Consider the following 20,457-nt stretch of genomic DNA (forward strand, 5'->3'; position numbering starts at 1 on the left):
TGAATTTATTCGGGAATTGACAAAATGACATCGAGAACCATTCCTGAATTTGTTTGGGTTTTGTTTTTTCATGCTTGGGTGCCCATAAAGCGCTTGCTCGACCTCTGGTAATGTTTTTCCCTCCCACGAGAGGGCAACGTTTGCATTTTGTCCATGTTAGCACCTTGTTCCAGCTTCAGTTGTTGTTCAAGCGCTATGTAAATCAATGTATGTATTGTTTTGTATTTTGTACATCCGCCCCTATTTCAAGCTCAGATAATTTTATTAACTTTTTTTTCTCATGAAATAAGGGAGTCTAAGATTTCTAATGCTTTATTGAATGTTTATGTAGTCCAAAAATACTAATAATAATAATACATACATGTCATTTATAAGCGCCTTTCAAAACTCTCAACGTCACTTTACAGTCACAGGATAAGGATATATTAAATAGATAGCTAGCTAGATAGATAGCGAGCCAGTTACATAACTAATAGATAGCAAATAGCTAGGAAATAAAGTGCTTGCTCGGTAGCCCACCAGATAGCTAGCCAGATAATTTATTGGATAGCTGTGGTTGCTGGAATTCAAGTGACAATGACAAAAACCCTGGCACTGGAGTGGAAAATGAGTTTATTTTATGTTTAAAAAAATACATTTTTTGTAATAATCTAAATAAATAATGCACTGGCTTGATCCAAATGAGTAAATATTGTGCTTTTCTTGCGATACATATTATATTAGATTAGATACAATTAGATGACTCCATCCATTGCATTTTCTCTGTAGCTCTCTCGTTTCTATTTATAATTGTATTTTATTTATTATTGTATGTATGCTTGTCTGTGACGGAAAAGTGTCCTTGAGAGCTTTGAAAGGCGCTTGAAATAAAATGTATTATTATTATTATCATATGATTGATCAATTATTCAATCATGTGACTTGTACCGTCGGCCATTTTATTTTCCTGCTCGAATACACAAACAAAATATTCACGATAAAAGAACGGATGAATCAAAAGCGGACATTTTCTCGCGACATAGCATTAAAGCTAATTTTCATGGCGGACGGGAAGTAACGCGTTTGAATCCAAATAAAGCGGGCTTGTGATTTTTTTTTTCTTTATCTATGTCATTAAAGAGGCGATGGCCGCCGCACTGCTACGACCGACAAAAAAAAAAAAAAAAATGGAGGCACTCTATCGTGACTGAAATGATAAAATGCATAATTAGCTAGTCAATGTTGTGTTCTATATACACCCCCGCCCCCTTTGCTTTCTTTCACACGCAGTCACTCGCTCCCTCTCGGGTTGATCGACGCCATTTTCCAAAATGATGTTATTCATTAATGCGATGCCATTTTGTCTTTCGGGCTCGCCGCCACCTCGCCTGTTTTTTTTTTTTTGTCTTTTGGTAATTTGCCTTTATTGGGTCGGCTTAGCAATTCCGTCTCGACGCGGCTTCATTCAATAATGCATGCGTCTGGTTATTGTGCACGCTTTGCGAACCCACCTGTAATTGATGCGCAGCTGGGTGCACTCGGGCGGACGGATGGCGGGGGGAACGGTAAGAGCGCCAGAGGTTACCGGTGCAGGGTTCATTATAAAAAATAATAATAATACATGCGAGGCTCCTGTTGGTGTTACCATCCGAACATATTGAAAACGACTCGTTTGTCATCAAGGGAAATATGTACTTTTGCTCATTTTAGTGGAGATTAATAGCGCTCCATTTTCTAGCAAGTCAGTAGCTTTTAGCCTAGCATAGCAGTCGAGGTGCAGTTATTTTTTTATTAAATACTAAAATTCTAAATATAATCAACAAGTCAATGATACATTTTATTTATTTTTATTTTTGTAAAAGGAATTTAATTTCATGATATTAACATCAATATCTGGGCAGTTTGAAATAATCAAAGTTGTCCTTGAGAGTTCTGAAAGGCGCTTAGAAATGAAATGTATTATTACTTATTACTATGATTATGATTAATATTTATTAGTAGTAGTATTAGTAGTATTCACAGTATTAGTAGTATTAGTAGCATTAGCAGTAGCAGTAGCAGTAGCAGTAGTAGCAGTAGTAGTAGTAGTAAAGTGTCCTTGAGAGCTTTGAAAGGCGCTTGAAAATAAAATGTATTATTATTATAGTAGTAGTTGTTGTTGTAGTAGTAGTATTGCTATAATTGCTATTATTATTATTATTATTATTATTATTATTATTATTATTATTATTATTATTATTATTATATATTTTTAAGGAGTAGATTGTGGGCTCCCCCTATTGGCAAACAAATGAATCCCTACTTCAACATAGATCAGTTGTACTTCCCTTTTTTTCCATTTGCATTTGATCTTCCGGAATATTTTTTGTTTTTCTATTTATATTTACAGGGGACCCCACCCGGGCTGAACCCCCCCCCACCCCGCATTTATATAACCAAACTGCAGTCACCCTTCACTCCCATCCAATTGTTCTGCAAAAGGAGCTCGGTGGTCAGTGTTGTCTTTGCCCTTGGCTTGGAGCACCACTGGCTCACCTTGCCAGCTTTAAAAGAAAACACACACACACACACACACACACACACACACACACACACACACACACACACATGAGCCAGTCTCATAAAAATGTCCATGTTTGTGTGCACCCCCCATAGGAAGACAGACGTCATTATCCCCAACTTTCTCGCTATCCTGTCCCTTGGAGACTTTTAATCTGCCCGTAAAAAACAAAAAAACTAAACACCACCACCACCAACAACAACAACAACAACAACAACAGCAAAAAACACACAATGGAATCTGATGAATGATATCAAATAAAGGCACTATCCAACCCCCCACCCCTTTTTTTTTAATTATAAGATCGCCTTACGGAGCGGCACGTGGCCAAAATAATATTAGCATGCCGGTGACAAGCACGTGAAGGCCAGATGAAACTAAGGATAAAAATAAAGGCAAATGAATACAAATGGGGTCTCCTTCACCTAGAGGGGCGAATAAATCACATGTGCTCTAATGCAGTGTACTCGCTCGCCCCTCTCTCTCTCTCTCGCCCACCCTCCATCAGATTAACTTTGTGTCCTTCTCTATTAATAATACACTGGTAGAGGTGAGCCGGGGCTATTTACTCGGATGCTAGGGGTGGCGACGTGTCGTGGCCGTTTGCCGTTGTCTTATTTTTATAAAGGTATCGCGTACTCGCGGGGGGGTTTTCGATACTCGCCGCAAAAAAATGTACAGTATCTAACCTTTAGTGAGACTGAAAATGGTACACAACAACCCCGAGCGTGTATAAAATGGAGAACATTTTACAAGTGAAGCGGCGAGGACGCCTGTCCAATGTCTGGATGACATTGACTGCGGCAGGATTCCCAAAGTGTCCCGAGAGTGTCCGTAAGAGGACAGCCATTTTTTTTTTGGTGTGTGCGAGATGCGCATCCCGCGGGAGGGACGTCGTCATCTCCCGAGACAGGACAAAGTCAATACGGGCAGTTACAGCGAGCCCGTCGAGGGGCGAGGAGGGGGGATTGCAGGCCACCAGAGGCCTGACTTATAGTCATGGAGAAAAAGGCAAGTTGATTCCGTGTGTAGAGGAGAGCAAGAAAAGGTGTCAAGGACCCCCCCCCCCCCTCCCTCGAGGGAAACCGCGAGCCGTCGTTTTCTTCGGAACGAAATAAGATAGGATAGCGAGCCAGCGCGCCATCGTGGTTGTGATTTCAATTGACACAACGAAGCCGTGTCCAAAGTTCCTATTTTCACTGCGCGGTTTGTTTTTAGCATAGGGATGTTTATCTACCTCCTCGACTAATGGCCGTGAGTCCCGCATGGCTCCGCTTTGTGTCCCCCTAAAATAGCACAGGGCCACTCGAAAACCCTCTCGCTTGGCTGACTCACTTCGAGTGGCCGCTTATCTAGCACTCCCTTTGCCATTCATCTGTCGCCGCCGAAGCGTCAACGCCACTTGGCCGCCCGTCTTTACCTTTTCGATCGATATGGTGCGCATTGCACAAAGGCGTTATCATTACGATTTATTTATTTATTATGATATTTTAATGTATTTTGTTATTTGTCTGTTTGTCTGGTTGTCTACATATTTATTTATTTATTTACAGTAAAGTCTCGTTATATCGATATCGGATATATCGATAGTCCCGGTTATATCGATACTATTTCTATGCACGCACGGAGAAAATTACATGCAAACAGGGTCGGATATCTCGATAGTCCCGGTTATATCGATATTTTTTCGGACTCCCTTGAATATCGATATAACGAGACTTTACTGTAATTATATATCTATGTATTTATTTATTTAATTTGTGAGTTATTTATTGATTTATTGATATATTTACGCATCCGTGCATTTATGCATCAAATTATTTGTTTATTTATATATTCATTTATTTATATATTTATGCATCTATGCATTTATGCATCTATTGATTTGTTTATGTATTAGTGTACTTATTTATTTATGCATCTATTTATGCATTTATGTAATTGTGCATCTATTTATGTATTTATTTATGCATCTATTTATTTATTTATACATTTATTTACTTACGTTTTTAATTCATGCATGTATTTAAGCATTTAGGTGTTTATTTATTAATTTATATATGGATGCATCTACACACCTATGCATGTATTTATTTGTATATTTATTTATGTATGTATTCATTTATTTATTTATCTGTTTATTCATCTATTTTTTATGAATGGACTACTTTTTACTGACGTTGACGAAATCAATCATCATTTTGTGCAAATCGTTTCCTGTCGTAGTTTACTATTTATGCACTGTCCCTCGGGGGCGGGGGAGGGGGGTGCTGGGGGGAGGGGGGTGCTGTCAGTTAATTGCTTGTCAGAGGATGATGACAAGAAGAAGGGAATGCCTCTGACCAGCAGTTAGCGTGTATGGGATACAAGTTCAGGAGAGCGGAAAATAAAAATGGAACACACGCACACACACAAATAAGAAGATGGGCCAACCCTCCCGTGCGTCGACATTTTCTCCCCCCCCAGGTGCCGAAATTCCGGGCTACCTTTAAATTTGTCCGGGGACACAGCGGCACGAGGTATAATCCACCTGCCAACGCCGTTCAGCATCAGCGGCCATATGGCAGAAACATTCGGGGGGGCCCCTTCTCCCACTTAAACACAAAACGCCATCAGTGCTGAACTGTAGATACCCCCCCCCCCCCCCCAACTACACACCCATTCCTATCGCTACAGATGTGTCGGGCGAAAAGCTATTTCTTTTATTAAAGGCTGTAAAATTATTTATAAAGTCATTAAATCCTCAATTGCTGCCCTACGAAATCTGCGCGCAATGTTCGTCCTATGTTTTATAATTTTCAACGCACCTGTTTATTACTATTCGTGCTTGGCGTCAAAGTAAACATCAAACAAAGAGAAAGTCACTTACCTTGACAGTCCGAAAAATGCAATCGGCAAAATATAAATCGGGATACGCTAAAGCGGTATACAATGTTCTCCCTACGTTTTATACATTTCAGCGCACCTGTTTATTGCCATTCGTGCTTGGCTTGGAGTCAAAGTAAACATCAAACAAAGAGAAAGTCACTTACCTTGAGCACAAATACAGTCCGAAAAATGCAATAGACAAAAAAGCGGGATAAGCTAAAACGGTGTACAATGTTCTCCCTACGTTTTATATTTTTCAACGCATCTGTTGATTGGTAATTGTAGTTAACTTGGCGTCAAAGTAAACATCAAACAACGAGAAAGTCACTTACCGTGAGCACAAATACAGTCCGAAAAATGCAATCAGCATAAAAAAATCGGGATAAGCTAACGCGGTGTTTTGAAATATAATGACGTAAAATTAGCTCAAAAAATTTGGGGGGCTAAAGTCAATGAATTCGGGGGGCCGGAGGGGTGTGTGTGTGTGGGAAGGGGGGGGGGGGTGTCAATGTAACTTCGCTCTAAGTCATCCGGAAATGCAAAAAAATCACCACCTACCTTTTTCCCCAGGCTTTTTTGTAGGTGAGGTTGATTGGTAGGTAGTGCTTGAAAAGGACCAATAGGAGAGGGCCTGGGGGTGTTTGGGGAGGGGGAGAAAAGTGAATGATTAGTTCATTCGGATTGAGAAAAGTGCATTAAAAGACCAAAAAAAAGCAGATTCCTCCCTACGTTAATGACAAATGAGCTATTGATTTTCTTGTTTACAATCCAGAGTTGAGATTGACCCGCGGATGGCCCCCCTTGCCAACTGACAACCTCCCCACGCCTCCCCCTTCAACCCACTAAAACTTACAGACCGCTTCAAAATAATGCTTACAGACGCCAACGAAGGACGACCGCCGGCGAACATCCTGTACTGCGCGTCGCAACAAGCCCGCAGTTCTTGTTTTGTTGACCTTTGCTATTGATCTCGGGTTGATCCTTTGAAATGTCAGCCGCCGAACCCCCAGCAACCCTCAGCCACAGTTTCTTACACACTTACCCAGCGCGGTCGACACACGCCGAGCGGTTAGCCGCGTGCTCGCCGAGAAGCCATTTTTGTTAAGGGCATCTACGCTTCAAGTCTTCGGATGGCGTTGTCGGGGAGTACAAATCAAAAGGATGCGCATCCCATCGACTTTTTCGCGATGGACGACCGTGCAAAGTTAAGACTATTTTTTTTGTTCTTTCAAAACAACCACTGTGCAATTTCTCTCCTGTCCAATGCATCAAAAAAAGTTTTGGGGGCATCAAGTTTGTTGTAGGATGACTATTATTTTGATACCCTCCCTCAAAAGATCATAAAAATCAATCAGATTTTGATCCGTCGACCGAAGTTCCCTTAGTCGTGTCACATGACCTGAAAAGTCAAAGGGAAAAAAAATCTATGTGAAATGTTACTTACAATACAATAAAAAACATATGATAAAGTGCACAATACTGTCGGCCAGGCTAAGAAATGCAGCTAGGCTAACAACCGCAGCTAGGCTAACAACCGCGGCTAGGATAACAACCGCAGATAGCCTAACAACCACAACTAGGCTAACCACCATGACTAGGCTAACAACTGCGGCTATGCTAACAAGCACGGCTAGGCCAACAACCGCAGCTAGGCTAACAACCGCGGCCAGGCTAACAACAGCATTCATTCGCACTGCGTAAACCGCAGCCGATGGCCGGATAAAATGAATAAATAACATAGCAACAGTGAGCATATTTTAGCAAAATGCTACCATAAGCCGCCTTCGACATTAATGCCAATGATTGCCGTCTTATCCTCTTTGGGGAATGTTCACAGGGAAATTACCATTCACGCCGGACTGCCGCTTCACTTAATTGGAATTTGTTTAGCACGATTTATAAGTTTAGCAGGATTTATTGGTGGACGGGCTACTGCCAAGTAAAGGTTATGCATAATTTAAGGCGGATTAGTGTGGATGCGGAGGTGAAAAAGGCTAAATGGACAACATGGCGGCGTGGCAAACTTAAAAACACGTGAGACCAACCCCCTCCTCACTTAAATAGCCAATCAAACTAAAAACTTTCGGTTTTGCACACGTAAACAAACACAAGGCGCGCAAATTTAACACTGACACGCCGCAACGGCAGGTGCAGAATATAGCGACCGAAGGCCGTTGCAGGTCACGTGACACACGTATAATTAAAGCGTGAGTACCATGTGTTACGGAGACTCCTCGTTCTCAGTGGCGCTATGTTTGTTTTTGAGTTTTGTCAGTGCTGTGAAATCAAGTTGACGCCTACCCCCCTTTGTTTACTGTGAAGAAGGAAGTGTTAAGGAACAACTTGTGGAGTGCTGGAGACGACTTTGCGACGTCCTTGCCAGGCAAAAAAAAAATCGGGGACGGTATGATAAAACGCAGCCAAAGCAAAATAAAAAAAAATAATCACTCATTCACTGCCAGATGATGTGCAAAAATGTGTCCACTCCAGTGCCAGGGTTTTTGTCATTGTCACTCAAGTTCCAGGACACACAGAATATTGAGTATTAGGACTACATAAACACTCAAAACAGCGTTAGAAACTTTAGACTCACTTATTTCATCAGAAAAAAAAGAGTGAATTCCTAAGTATATGAGTCTGGAGTTATCTGAGCTTGAAATGGGGGCGGATGTACACAATACAATACAATACATTCATATTGCTTTATATAGCGTCTTAACAAGAGCTAAAGCTGTAACAAAGCGCTAACATGGACAAAAGGCAAATGCTGCCCCCTCCCGGGAGGGAAAAAACATTGCCAGAGGCCTGACAGGCACGTTATCGGCACCCAAGCATGAAAAAAACAAAACCCAAACAAATTCCGTAATGGCGCTCTACTTCATGCTTTTCAATTGCCGAATAAATTCAGGAATGGCAGTGAATGAGTTAAAAACCAAAGACAATTGTTAGACTCTTGCTCAACTGGACTCGAAATGATCAATTTGCTACAAACTGCCGTTATTTTTTAATCGAGGAAGAAGATTTTAGCAATTGGAAATGGCTAACTGGGTTGAGCGCTACATACGTACCGATTGTTTTACCCAAACGGTTCAAACCACGCCCACTTCCTCAATCCCCTTTTTTAAAAGGAGTTCCGGCCAATCAGATTTGAGCTTCACTTGACCCCTTTCCAGGTGGCTGCGATTGCCTTTCAATGCAACAATTAAGTCGACAAGACGCACTGAGCATCACATGTTGATATCAAATACTGACAACACCCCCCATTTAAAAAAATGGTGTCATTTAGAATGACAAAAAAAATCCCATGCAAAATATTGGAAAATCTCCATATGCCGTGTTGATGTTTACCACTTGCTCAAGCAGAGCCGAGCGGGGGTATAAATTGCCAATTTTCAAACAATAAAAGGAAAATGATAGGAGGGGGAAAACGCGTGCCGCCCGACGCCTGCGTTGGGACGCTCTTCCTCGCATTATGCCGCCGGGAAGTTTTTACTCTTACAGTAGGATGAAGAGCCCAGGGAGGGGAAAACCGCTGGCAGATTCATAGCACTTCAGGTGAAAATGTAGACGCATTGGATTGGCTTAAAAGGTTATTTGACTCGTCAGGAGCTTGAGCAACATGGCGGCGCATTAGTGAGAAGGAGGAAGGGTGGATGGGGAGTGCCAAACCGAATTGATGAAGAGCGAGGAGAAGAAAACACACGCGGGGGCTTATTTGTACGCGCCAGCTCCAATTTACAAGCGGCTCATCGAACGATGAATAATGTTGATTTGACGCTGCCGCTCGGCGAGAACCAATATGAGTGGCAGAAAAAGGCAACCTGGAAGCGCGCCGCTTCAATAAACCGACACCTGCGAGGAGAGCCCGCTAGTCATTTTCGACCGTCTTAACTCTGTTTCCGTGCATATAAAAGGTATTGTGGAAACGCTGCGTTATTTAAATTAACTTGGGGCGGGGGATGTGGGGGTCCTATAGGAAATGTGTGCAGATGCAACATAGCATATGACAAATTCAGATCACCAGCAATCCAAATATAGTTCAACTCATTCGATGTCATTCCCAAATTTGTTTGGGTGTTGGTTTTTCTTGCGCGGGGTGCCGATAAAGCGCTGGTCAGACCTCTGGCAATGTTTTTTTTTTCCATTCCACAAGGGGGCAGCATTCCCCTTTTTTCCATGTTAGCGCTTTGTTACGGGTTTAGCTGTTGTTAAAGCACTATATAAATCCACCTGTATGTATTGTATTTTGTACAGCCGCCCCCATTTCATGATCAGATAACTCCAGACTCATATAATTTAGGAATTAACTAAGGTTTTTTACACTAGATTTAATCTGGGTCCAGCAGTTTGAGTGAAAATGACAACAACCCTGGCACTGGAGTGGGCACGTTTTTGCGCATCTGGCAGTGATTGAGTTAAGATACAAGCGAAATTCAAGATGATGCTTAGCCGCCAGTGTCACAACTAATCTACCCCGCCCCCTTTTTTAATTTTAAATATTTTTTGATCATTATTAAAATGCTTCACCTCGCGATGTCAAAATATGATTGATCGCAGTGTTTCGGAATGAAACAGTTCACGTGGACAATCGTAACCTATTAGCCGCTAGCTAGCTGCGCTTTCTGTTGATTGGTGCGACATCACGGCAGCTGCTCAGGGTGCCCTCGGTGATCAAATTTTGAGATGTCAAGAAAAGATGTCTTTATGTATTTTTATTTTTTTCGTAAGCAAAGGCAGACAATCGAACGGCGAAATATTTGCTGCATAGCCCAACATTCAACATTCCGTTTCGCTTCAGCTTGGGCAATTTCCACTGAAACTACATTCCCTAATCACTTCTATGTTTTGCCATGAGTCGTATGCGTCCCCATGACAACCCCGCCAACACCCTCCCTACCTTAGTCGGCTTGTGCTGGCCGCTCAGAGCGGAGGAAAGAAAATATTGAGTGAGCGCCACATAACCGCCCAGCTTGACTGTGATACTGGCCCACCCCGCGCGGCGCTCAATGGATCGATCCACTTTTTTTTTCTTTCAAATAATTCAAACTGCTCTTCTGTGTCAGTGTGCCAGAGTGAATCAGTCATCACCGACACCCCCTCAGCCCCCCTTTAAAGTTCCTAACACAGTCCCTCAGCATCCATCAGGCAAGCTACTCTAAGTTAGCTTTTCGATGCGCAATGATGACTCCGATTTCTTCTCAACAGCCGCCATTGTTCGGAAAAAGCAGTGGTGCGAGATGGTGCCGTGCTTGGAGGACGAGGGCTGCGACCTGTTAGTCAATAAATCCGGCTGGACTTGTACGCAACCCGGAGGCCGAGTCAAGACGACCACGGTGAGTTCAGACCGCCTCATTTTCTGATTGCCGTTATAATTGGACTGGTCTAAAAAAGGTTGTCAATTTATTATTGTTATTATTATTAAATACATTTTTAAGATCACCAATTTAACATAACTCCCCACCGTGAGCCGTTTACGCTTCGTTACATTTTGAAGGGAACTCTCTTCCTAGGCTAATATTGTTTTGATGGGAAAGGTTGCCCCTATCAAAATGACCGCCATGTTGACACTTTTTCTTAAAAATCTCATGCTAGTCTAACTGTTTAAATGTGTTTATTAGGCGAGACCAGCGCAAGCTAGAAACACGTGATTAGCCATTTTGACTGCGTGGCACCATTAACAGACTTGGAAAGTTAAGATACGCAAAATTCGCCTCAACCAAAAATTGCACCGCGCGAGCCGCAAAAATCACCCAAGCGCCAAGCATGGTAACCTAATGCTAATCCCTCTCTTTTTGCGGCTCATTAATAAGCGTAAAAACATTCACTTTACCTCCTTTCCTTGTTTTCGACTCATCAAAATTTGCATTAACCGATGCCTATCATTCGACATTTTGAATGATCTCAAAATGGAGTCGCTTTTCACCGAGGAGTCATTTCATTAAGGCACAATGGCTCGTATTTGGATATTACCACCTTTTTGTCATTTCACCCACGTCTCCGTCGGCGCGCTTTTTGCCTTTCACGATCTCATCCGCCGACGTACACGCGACCGCGCCCGGCTGCTTATCTATTGAATGTCAACGGGTGAAGGCCGAGGCGCGCTGGAGCATCATTAAAGGATCTTGCCCATAATTGAGTCATTCCGCTGACTCACTTGTTTATGCCCAAAGACAAACGTCGGTTCGGAAATACCCGCACGCGTGTCGATGGCTACAATGTCGTCTTGTTATCCGCACGCCAGCTCATAAGCAACATGTATCCGCGTCCTTTTATTATACTTGAGGGCTACGAGAGCGGCGTTAGCGCATGTTACACTATGCGAGCGGCCATTTTGTCGCCTACTTATACCTTTCATATTCCGCTCGAGGACGTCCGCACCGCCATTTTTCTTTCAGACTCTTTGATAGAACAACACGCAAAAAGCTAAACCGTTTACTCAAATGACTTGGAACAAACGCCCCCCTCTTTCTCTCTCAACGTGATCGCGATCGTTGCAGACGAATGACGTGTTTGACCTCTCTCTGACATTTATTTGCCAAATATTAGCTGTTTAACTAATAGATAGCTAACAGATAGCTTGAAATGGGGGCGGTTGTACAAAATACAATACATATTGATTTATATTGCGATTTAACAAACTGCGCTGCGAATATCGGACAAGGCTGGTATTTTTCCATCGGCGGTAGGACAACCCGACCCCGACCCCTTTGCGCCGCATTGGAAGCGTAGAAAATGCACGTTTAGATCTTGAGCATCCTTACAAAAGCTTGTTTACAAGAGACAATATCCTGGATGGATGAATGCTTTGAGGGTATTTATGTAATCCGAGTAGCCCCCCCCCCCCCCCCAATCATCTGCATCTCCGTGTCGCTACGGAACCGGTTCAAGACGATCCTGATGGGATAGCACTACAACGCCCCCCCCTAGCCGCCTCCCTCTCCACATCAGCGGAGGTTCTGGGTTGGTACTGGCGTCTGTAATTGATCCCTATGGGTATTCCGAGCGCATCCAAACAGTACATTGAACAGAATCCCCACGAAGAAGACAGCTGTTTGGCCGCGGTAGACATGCAGAGAGACGAAGAAGACGAAGACCCCCTTGCTGCTCACCATTCTTTTTTTTTAAGAGGGAGCCAAGTCAGCATACCTCCATTTTAGGGGACTCGGGGTAGGCAAGGGGGAATGAGGGAGATGAGGGATGAATTATTATTATTATTGCTTCTCTTAGCGTCACAAAATGCGAGAGTAATTACAGAGCACAAAGCCGACACGTCGTACGTACTATGAAGAGATAAATGTGAGCTGTCGGGATTTTAAATGACACTGGACAATCGTAATTTGGGATAATTTGGCGGATTGACAGGTCGAACGGTGAACAAAAATTAATAAATAAATCAAAAAATTCTAACATGAACGAGGGATCTGGCAGCACCAGTATCATCAACTCTCCCCAGTGCATAAATGAGAAAATTATTCAAGACCATCCAGTCGCCAGCAAAACGCGGCGGCTCATCAATTGCATTAGCATTAGCATCGCGTCTGAAATGACACGATGGCATCACTCACGAACTCAAACGGGCCAAAAAAATCAAAGTTTGGGTTTCTTTTTTAGTTATTTTTTTTAAATCCCCTTCCTTTCCACCTTTTGCGAGCACAGCAACTCCCTCAACCATTTTTCTCCTTCGAAAGCGTTTCAATGATAAGCTGGCTATCTAGCAAGCTACTTAGCTGGGTATTAATTGCCGTCTCGCTAGCTAGCTAACTGGCTAGCTATTTGCTATCTGTTAGCTGTCTTGTCTTGCTGGCTATGTATTAGCTCTCTAGTTGGCTATTAGTTATCTACCTGACTGGCTAGCTATTAGCTATATATTAGCTAGCTTTCTATCTATTTGAGTTACTTCCGGGTTGAGTGAATGGTGGGCGCGTGTGGCTGCCACTGCTCACCCACAGCAAAACTTATTCTATGACTGACCTTGAGAGTTTTGAAAGGCGCTTATAATAGTTCATTAGCAAAAGCAGAAAATGGCGGCGGAGATAACGTGACAAAATAGTCCATTTTTTGCCCTCTTAATTTTTTTTTTCTACTTATCCGCCCCCTTCCAGGCTCTATGACGCGACAAGACTCTCCCTCCACATTCTTGCACTAAGGAGCACATTGACGACCCCCTTGACAGGCAAGCCAGACGCCACCCGCCGCAGCCGCCACTTTATCGCCAATATCACGAGTCCACCCGTACCCTGGAAGGCCTCCATCCTGCACCGCGGTCCTCACGGCGGTTGAAAGGTACTGAAAATAGCCCTTTTGATGGTGTCCCTCCTGAAATAATTTTTCACGATCAAATAAAAGTAATCCATCCAAAGCATCTCCGAACGATATCATCAATTTTAATTTATCGCAAATACCACCCATCAACTGCTGACAAGAGAGATGACATGTGCGCGAGAATCCAAAAACATAAGTTATCTATCTAGCTAACATTCTATTAGTTACATAGCTATCTAAGTGGCTAGCTATCTCGCTAGCTATCTGTTGGCTATCCATTTGCTATCTACTAGCTGGCTAGCTAGCTTTCTATCTGTGTTTAATAGTGACATTCAGTGTATTAGCTACCTAACTATCTAGTTGGCTAGCTATTAGCTATAGAGGTATCTAGGTGGCTAGATATCTAGCTAGCTATCTGTTGGCTATCTACTAGCTGGCCAGCTAGGTTTCTATCTATTTATTTCCTGTATTATTATTATTATTATTATTATTATTATTATTTCAAGCTCATATAACTCCAGACCCATATAATTTAGGAATTACCTATTTTTATCTGATAAAAGAAAAACCGTCTAAGGTTTCTTACGCTATATTGAGTGTTTATGTAGTCCTAAAGCGCAATATTCTGTGGGTTCTGGAATTCGAGTGACAATGACAAAAACCCTGGCACTGGAGTGGACACATTTTTGCACATTGTCTGGCACCGAATGAGTTAATATAATCATCAATAAAAAATATATCGTAAATAATCATCCGCCATCAGTCACGATCGATTAAAAATGACTGAGTGGACATATATTTGCAAGTCTGGCAGTGAATGAGTTAACGTACGTTTACTGGGACGGCAGAGTAACCATTTTTTTGTTTAACTTGTAGCGCAATAAAATAGATCAGGATAAAATTGTTCACGTTGGGCTTCAGAAAAGCAGTTTCCAGTCAATATTCCTGACAGTTTTATGATTTGCTTTTAAGAGAAAATCTCATCCCGCTCTGTCTTTCCCATCTCCACTGAGAGCCCCCCCCCCCTTAATGGTAGATTTGCGGCTATAAATAGACATACTCGGGAAGATTGGTTTACCAGCGGTTAAAGAAGACCAAAATGCAATTAGAACATGAAAAAAACAAAAAAAATCCAACGAGATAAGTTCTGCTACAAGACAGCTTCTTTGTATCCGAGACAAATTAGTGCAGTTGTTCCCCGGGATGTAACCTCTTGAGAACAAGCTTTCCAATCAGATTCTATTTCGCAGTTAGCAAAGACTGACATTTGGAGTTCGGCGGACATGTTACCCTCCCCTATTGCGACCTAACTTGGCGGCTAGATAGTCGTAAACTAACCCCGTATACACGCGTGTGAACATTTTTGCCGCTTCGGGCGTTTAACCAGCCGTTCCCTAGCACTCATTAACCTGTGGCTCATTGCTAACCTGCGGATGAATATTCATCGACCGTGCTTTGGTGGGCGTAAGACGAGGCGAGACCGCCGCTATTACAAAGACAAATGAGCAATCGCTAAAAAAGGCAAATGCTAATGCTTCAAGATATTGATATATATATATATTTTGTACATAATAGCACAAATAAATTTTTTTAACCAGATATTGATGCTAACCACGTGGATGAGCTTTCTCTCATGCGTCCGCTAACGCATTTAGCGCCGGGTCCGTGTGCGCTGACATTTTCGAGGGAGTCGGCCAGAGTAGGCGCACAAAGGAAATGTCAAATCGCGGCCATGTGTTGCCTTGGATTTGCTTTTCCCATCCCAGCTGGAAAGCGACTGTGTATGTATTATGAATCGAGTTGTCTTTAGCGCAGACAAATGTTCACCTTCGCTCCAGTGCGTGTGTTAAGCGAGTATAGAAGGGATGTATAAACGTATGAACAAATGTACCGTGTTCTTTTGTTACGCTATGCTTTGCCTCGAGCTAGCGAGATGCGTGTGAAATTCAACGTTTTCCCCTCTTCCTTGGATGAATTTCTCGATATGTATTGAGTGGAATGCCCGCTTGCCCGTACGCGCAAATTACACGTCAACACCGGGGGTTTAATATTTACGTTCTGCTGCAACCGTCGATTTTGTCAATGGCTTTGCGTTTGTCAGTCAGACGCATTTCATCTCTCTCTATCTCTGTTTCTCTCTGCGACTGAAAATGGCATCTGGTCATTCTCATAAGATATAAAACAGAGTGATATGGCAGTTTCCTGATAAACCCGAGGTAATAATCACCTGAGAATTTTATTCATCAGGCAAATTCATCTGATATTCATCTGACATTGCTTCTTCTTTTAATAGGAGGCTTGCATTTCTACCCCACGGATGAGATTTGTGTATGAGGGAGATTTATGGGAGGCTGTTTGCCGGCGCATCGTGGGAATATAAGAAAATTACCATGGTCGACCGTGTCGACAAACTATGTGGCGGTAGTTGACAAAAAAATAGATATTTCATCGCCTTGCCATTTGCATTCCGTTTCAGTGTGCCATTCCTTGACTGCAGTTGTGTGGGATTTCCCAGTAGGGGCTGCCGCTACCGGTTGCAGTCATCCCCCTTGCTACTCTGCGCTAAAAATATTTCCAGTTGCCGATAGCTGCGCGAATAGTTCCAACTCTCCGATATCATTACCTTGGAGCAGTAATTCGTGCCTTTGTCACATCTCGACTCGATTACTGGAATGTGGTTTACTTTGGAGTCAGGCAACCCTCCATAAAGCATCTCCAGCTGGTCCACAATGCTGCGTCTTGCCTCTTGACTGGTACTCGTAAGAGGAAGCATATAACTGCTACTCTGGCATCCCTTCACTGGCTCCCTATATGTTTTAGTTATCTTCAAGATGTTATTTGTTTTCAAATCTTCAAATCTGAAGGTCTGCTGACCGGATATTATTGGATGGGAAACTCATTGTATGACATTTGACCTTCAAAGCGGCCATTTTCCTGCACTAGTCCATTAAATGGCAGCAATATGCTAAGCTTACATTCGAAAATCAGTTTTCCGTACCCTGTTCCATTCGAGAGGGTAATCATTACAATCCCCGTGGCAGTGCCAAAATCTTGGATGGCGAACTATCATTTTGGCTGCGTGAGCAACAGCGAACGGCCAGATGGTTTGCGGGCGCGTCCGAAATGTGTCTTTTTTTTTGCCCGAGGAGTAATTGTTTCCCCGAGAAAGTCACTATGTTTATGTGTACTTGGAGGAGAATAACTACCAGTTGGAAAAGGGGAACCGAAATCCTATTTGCGGTTTTCGGGAGTGGTTCAATTTTTTGTTTGCGGCACGGCAGGATTAAAGAGATGGTCTGTCTTATACGATGACAAAAATATATTTGGGACCGTTCGTGACCGTATACAAACTACATCTGCAGAAACGTGCAAAACTTCACCAAGATATGAGCTTCACTCTATAAGAGTCACAAACCGCTACTTATCGGGCACTTACTGTAGCTTCTGCTGAGCCGCTAGCTGCTACCAGATCACCATAGTAACCTCCGGCGCCAAGGGTTGATCTGGACCATTCTCTGCATCATTTTGAAGTCTGTCGCACTGCTTTTCTGGCATCAATCACGCGGGGAGCTTCGCTGCCCGCCCACTGGCATAGCGTGTAGTCATCAAACACTGCAAAAAAATACAACGAAAAATGAAAAGAATCTGTTAATCAGTTCCAAGATTGGGTTAAAATACCTGGAACTGTGAAACAAACGACTGAGCTAAAAGCATGACAAAAACAGGGGCCCTTAAGTTGAACCCTGTGGAACACCACGGTACATTGGGCGGAGAATGGGACTCAGAGTAATTAACCGAGGCTTACGCAAAAAGTTTTACCTGCCAAAAAGGATATAAACCACTCCAGAGTTGACTCGTGATTATGCTAACGCTACCTCTTGTTTACTCTGCTCTTCATCCTTTGGCACAGGTCTCGTAACACCAAAAGAGCACGAAAAAGGGAGCGTTTGCGGGAATTCGTCCTTGCCTCCCTTTCCACGACACCTCCAGGACTGTGGTTCAATGGCTCGCCGTCAAACACTATTCCCAGCGAGCAAACTTCATAGGCTTTCCGACTTCTCCCACCCCGGCGCGTGTCGTCTGGGTCAAGAAGATGATAGCCTGCTCCGTCCAATTAGCAACTTTTGCCTGTCACCGCGGCGCGTCGGACTCCTGCGAAATGTCAGGGTAGATCTGCGCCCCATCCGAAGTCCTCGGAACTGCTTTGAAGATGACAATTCCTCGGATTTCTAGGACACCGGCAACGCGCTAGGATCCTTTGGCGCTCTCTTCTAAAATTTGGCCTTCTGTTGGAGCGGACCTCCCGTATTTTTTACAGACCAAAGAGCTAAAGAACAAACGCCAGTGGAGCGGCGCAACGTGGACTCTGCGTCAAGCGCCAAGAGAACCGCAGACACCTCGCGTTGACCGTCATCCGCATGGATCAGAGGAGTACTTTGGACTATTTCCTGACTTTTCTTTCCTTCGACTGAGCCCAACACTGTACTTCGGAACTGGAGATATAGGTACTAAATACGTATAACTGTGTATGGAGAATTTAAAAAAAAAAGAAAAAATATATTAGATGCGGGCCACAGGGGGAAAAAAAACGAATGAAAAGACGGCGTAAAGAAATGTCATTAAATGTATTTTGAAAGGCCCTAAAAGTTATATATTTAACAGTTTTTCTATGTTGTACCTTTGTAGAGAAGCTTATCGGACTCGTGGTCACAATGACTATTAGGGTGTGAACAAAAAGCTGTTGTTCTCATCACCGCTGGCGCTCGTAGTCTTTGGTTTTTTTAATATTTTTTGCCGTTCACAACCTTCACTAGCTGCTTTATTTTCATGCTCATCGAAAAAAACAAACAAAAAAACTGACCCTGCCGCCGACTCGACATTGTAAGTGTATAGTAGTCAGTGGAAGCTATTGAAGATTGCTAATTTGCTATGATATTGTATTGTACACAATGTGGAATACTGACCCTTTTCCTCTCCAAGGCTTTTGATCTCTTAATTTATTTCCGATCGTTCCGGATTCCCCTATTGGATGAACTAGGGGATCGAAGAGAACAATGGAGATATGACCGTCATTGACATACAGTCTTTTTTTTAAACTCATGAGATATTTTAAGAATAAATTAAATACAATGGAAAAAAATGTCCCTTGAAAATGTGGGTGGTGTTTGATCCAGAGGGTTTTGAAATGGAGTCCCGCAGGGTCGCCGAACACAAGAAATCGGTTGCCGTGGGAACGCATGGTATCTGCGGTTAATTTTCAGAAGTCTGCGGATTCCATAATTGTGATAAAAACAAGTCATAAAAATGAACTGTCGTCGCTAATGCGATGTCATTATCGCAGGCGGTCGTGACTATTTAATTTCGGAGTGTCGGTTTGGCGCATATTTATGGTCTGTTCCTCTGCAGCGACGCCATGATGGATTTGACCAATTCTTTTGCGCGACGGCGAGCACTGTCACGAATTTGAGGACCATTGAGACGACTTGAGCGTGTCGCACAATAATTATCACGGTACACACACAGCAGTGACGTGCAGTGAAGTACGCCCAAACGGGAAGTCACATTTATGATTTTTACCATGAATATCATTTCGGCTAAACAGCAGAACAGAAGAAAAAGACATGCCTGATGACGTACAGATCAGTAATCAAGACATATGTAAATTCAACCACCGTCCTGCTCCATCTCTCCCCCCGACAGGGTTGACAGCTGGCAACCAGCCTGACACACAGGACCAGGAAATACAAATGACCATCTATTCAGCAGCTCCTTTAAAAACTCATTTTACATGCTGTCACCTTTCATTACGCCTGCCGACCCGCGGCGAGGGCCCTGCAGGACGGCGCGCCGACCGGGCGCATCGAGCATACCCGCCGAGCTCACGCCGGCCTGACCCGCCTCACCGCTTCGCGAAGCAACCACTTTTCTTCTGTCAGCCCCCCCCCCCCCCCCCCCCCCCCCCCCCCCCCCCCCCCACCTCATCAACCCTTGAAGAAATCTGCCCACTACAATAAAATAGTACGATAGAATAGTGATCGTCATTAAATGTTAGGCATAGCCTATATTTATTAGCCTAGCCTAGCCTCTACATTTAAAATGGGCTTTTATGTTTGGCTTCAAATGCAACAGACTACACCTGTTTTGTCATATGTGTTTTCAGATTTGTGCTTTGTTTTAACTCATTCACTGCCAGACGATGTGCAAAAAATGTGGACACTGCAGTGCCAGGGTTTTTGTCATTGTCACTTGAATTCCAGGACTCAGAGAATATTGAGTTCAAGAACAACATAAACATTCAATATAGCGTAAGAAACCTTAGATTCTCTTATTTCATCAAAAAAATAGGTATTTCGTAAATTATGTGGGTCTGGAGTTATATGATCTCGAAAAGGGGGCAGGTGTACAAAATACAATGCAATACATTCATATTGGTTTATATAGCGCTTTAGCTGAAGCTGTAGCGAAGCGCTAACATGGAATAAAGACAAATGTTGCCCCCTTTGTGAAAAAGAAAAAAATATTGCCAGAGGCCATGGCCAGAGCTTTATTGGCACCCAAGCATGATAAAACAAATTTTAGAATGACGCTCTACGTCATATTTTCAATTCCCAAACAAATTCAAGAAGGGCAGTGAATGGGTTCATTCCAGATTAGCAAAAAAAAAAAAAAACACATTTGAGCGAAGGCCTGTCGTCCCTTTAACGCTATCAGAAATGCACGTGGTGTTTCTCCTGGCCTTGGTAATTACATTCAGCGGCCTCGTTTCGCCATGCGGAAAAAATTCAAAT

The 20,457-nt window shown here is 43.1% G+C and overlaps 1 protein-coding gene across 2 annotated transcripts in view; it reads left to right on the plus strand.

Annotated features, from left to right (window-relative positions):
* tafa5a (TAFA chemokine like family member 5a) overlaps positions 1–18,775 on the plus strand; it is a 73,700-nt gene extending 54,925 nt beyond the window's left edge. For both annotated transcript variants that reach the window (XM_088989250.1, XM_088989251.1), the window contains exons 3-5: positions 10,613–10,740; positions 13,510–13,690; positions 17,580–18,775. In XM_088989250.1, the coding sequence (XP_088845376.1) occupies positions 10,613–10,740; positions 13,510–13,518 (137 nt within the window). In that variant the 3' untranslated portion in view covers positions 13,519–13,690; positions 17,580–18,775. The remainder of the gene's footprint in view (positions 1–10,612; positions 10,741–13,509; positions 13,691–17,579) is intronic.
* Positions 18,776–20,457: the final 1,682 nt, after the last annotated feature.

This window comes from Hippocampus bargibanti, linkage group LG22 (genome assembly GCF_051943395.1).
Source record: "Hippocampus bargibanti isolate YZ-2025 linkage group LG22, ASM5194339v1, whole genome shotgun sequence".
Taxonomy (NCBI): domain Eukaryota; kingdom Metazoa; phylum Chordata; class Actinopteri; order Syngnathiformes; family Syngnathidae; genus Hippocampus; species Hippocampus bargibanti.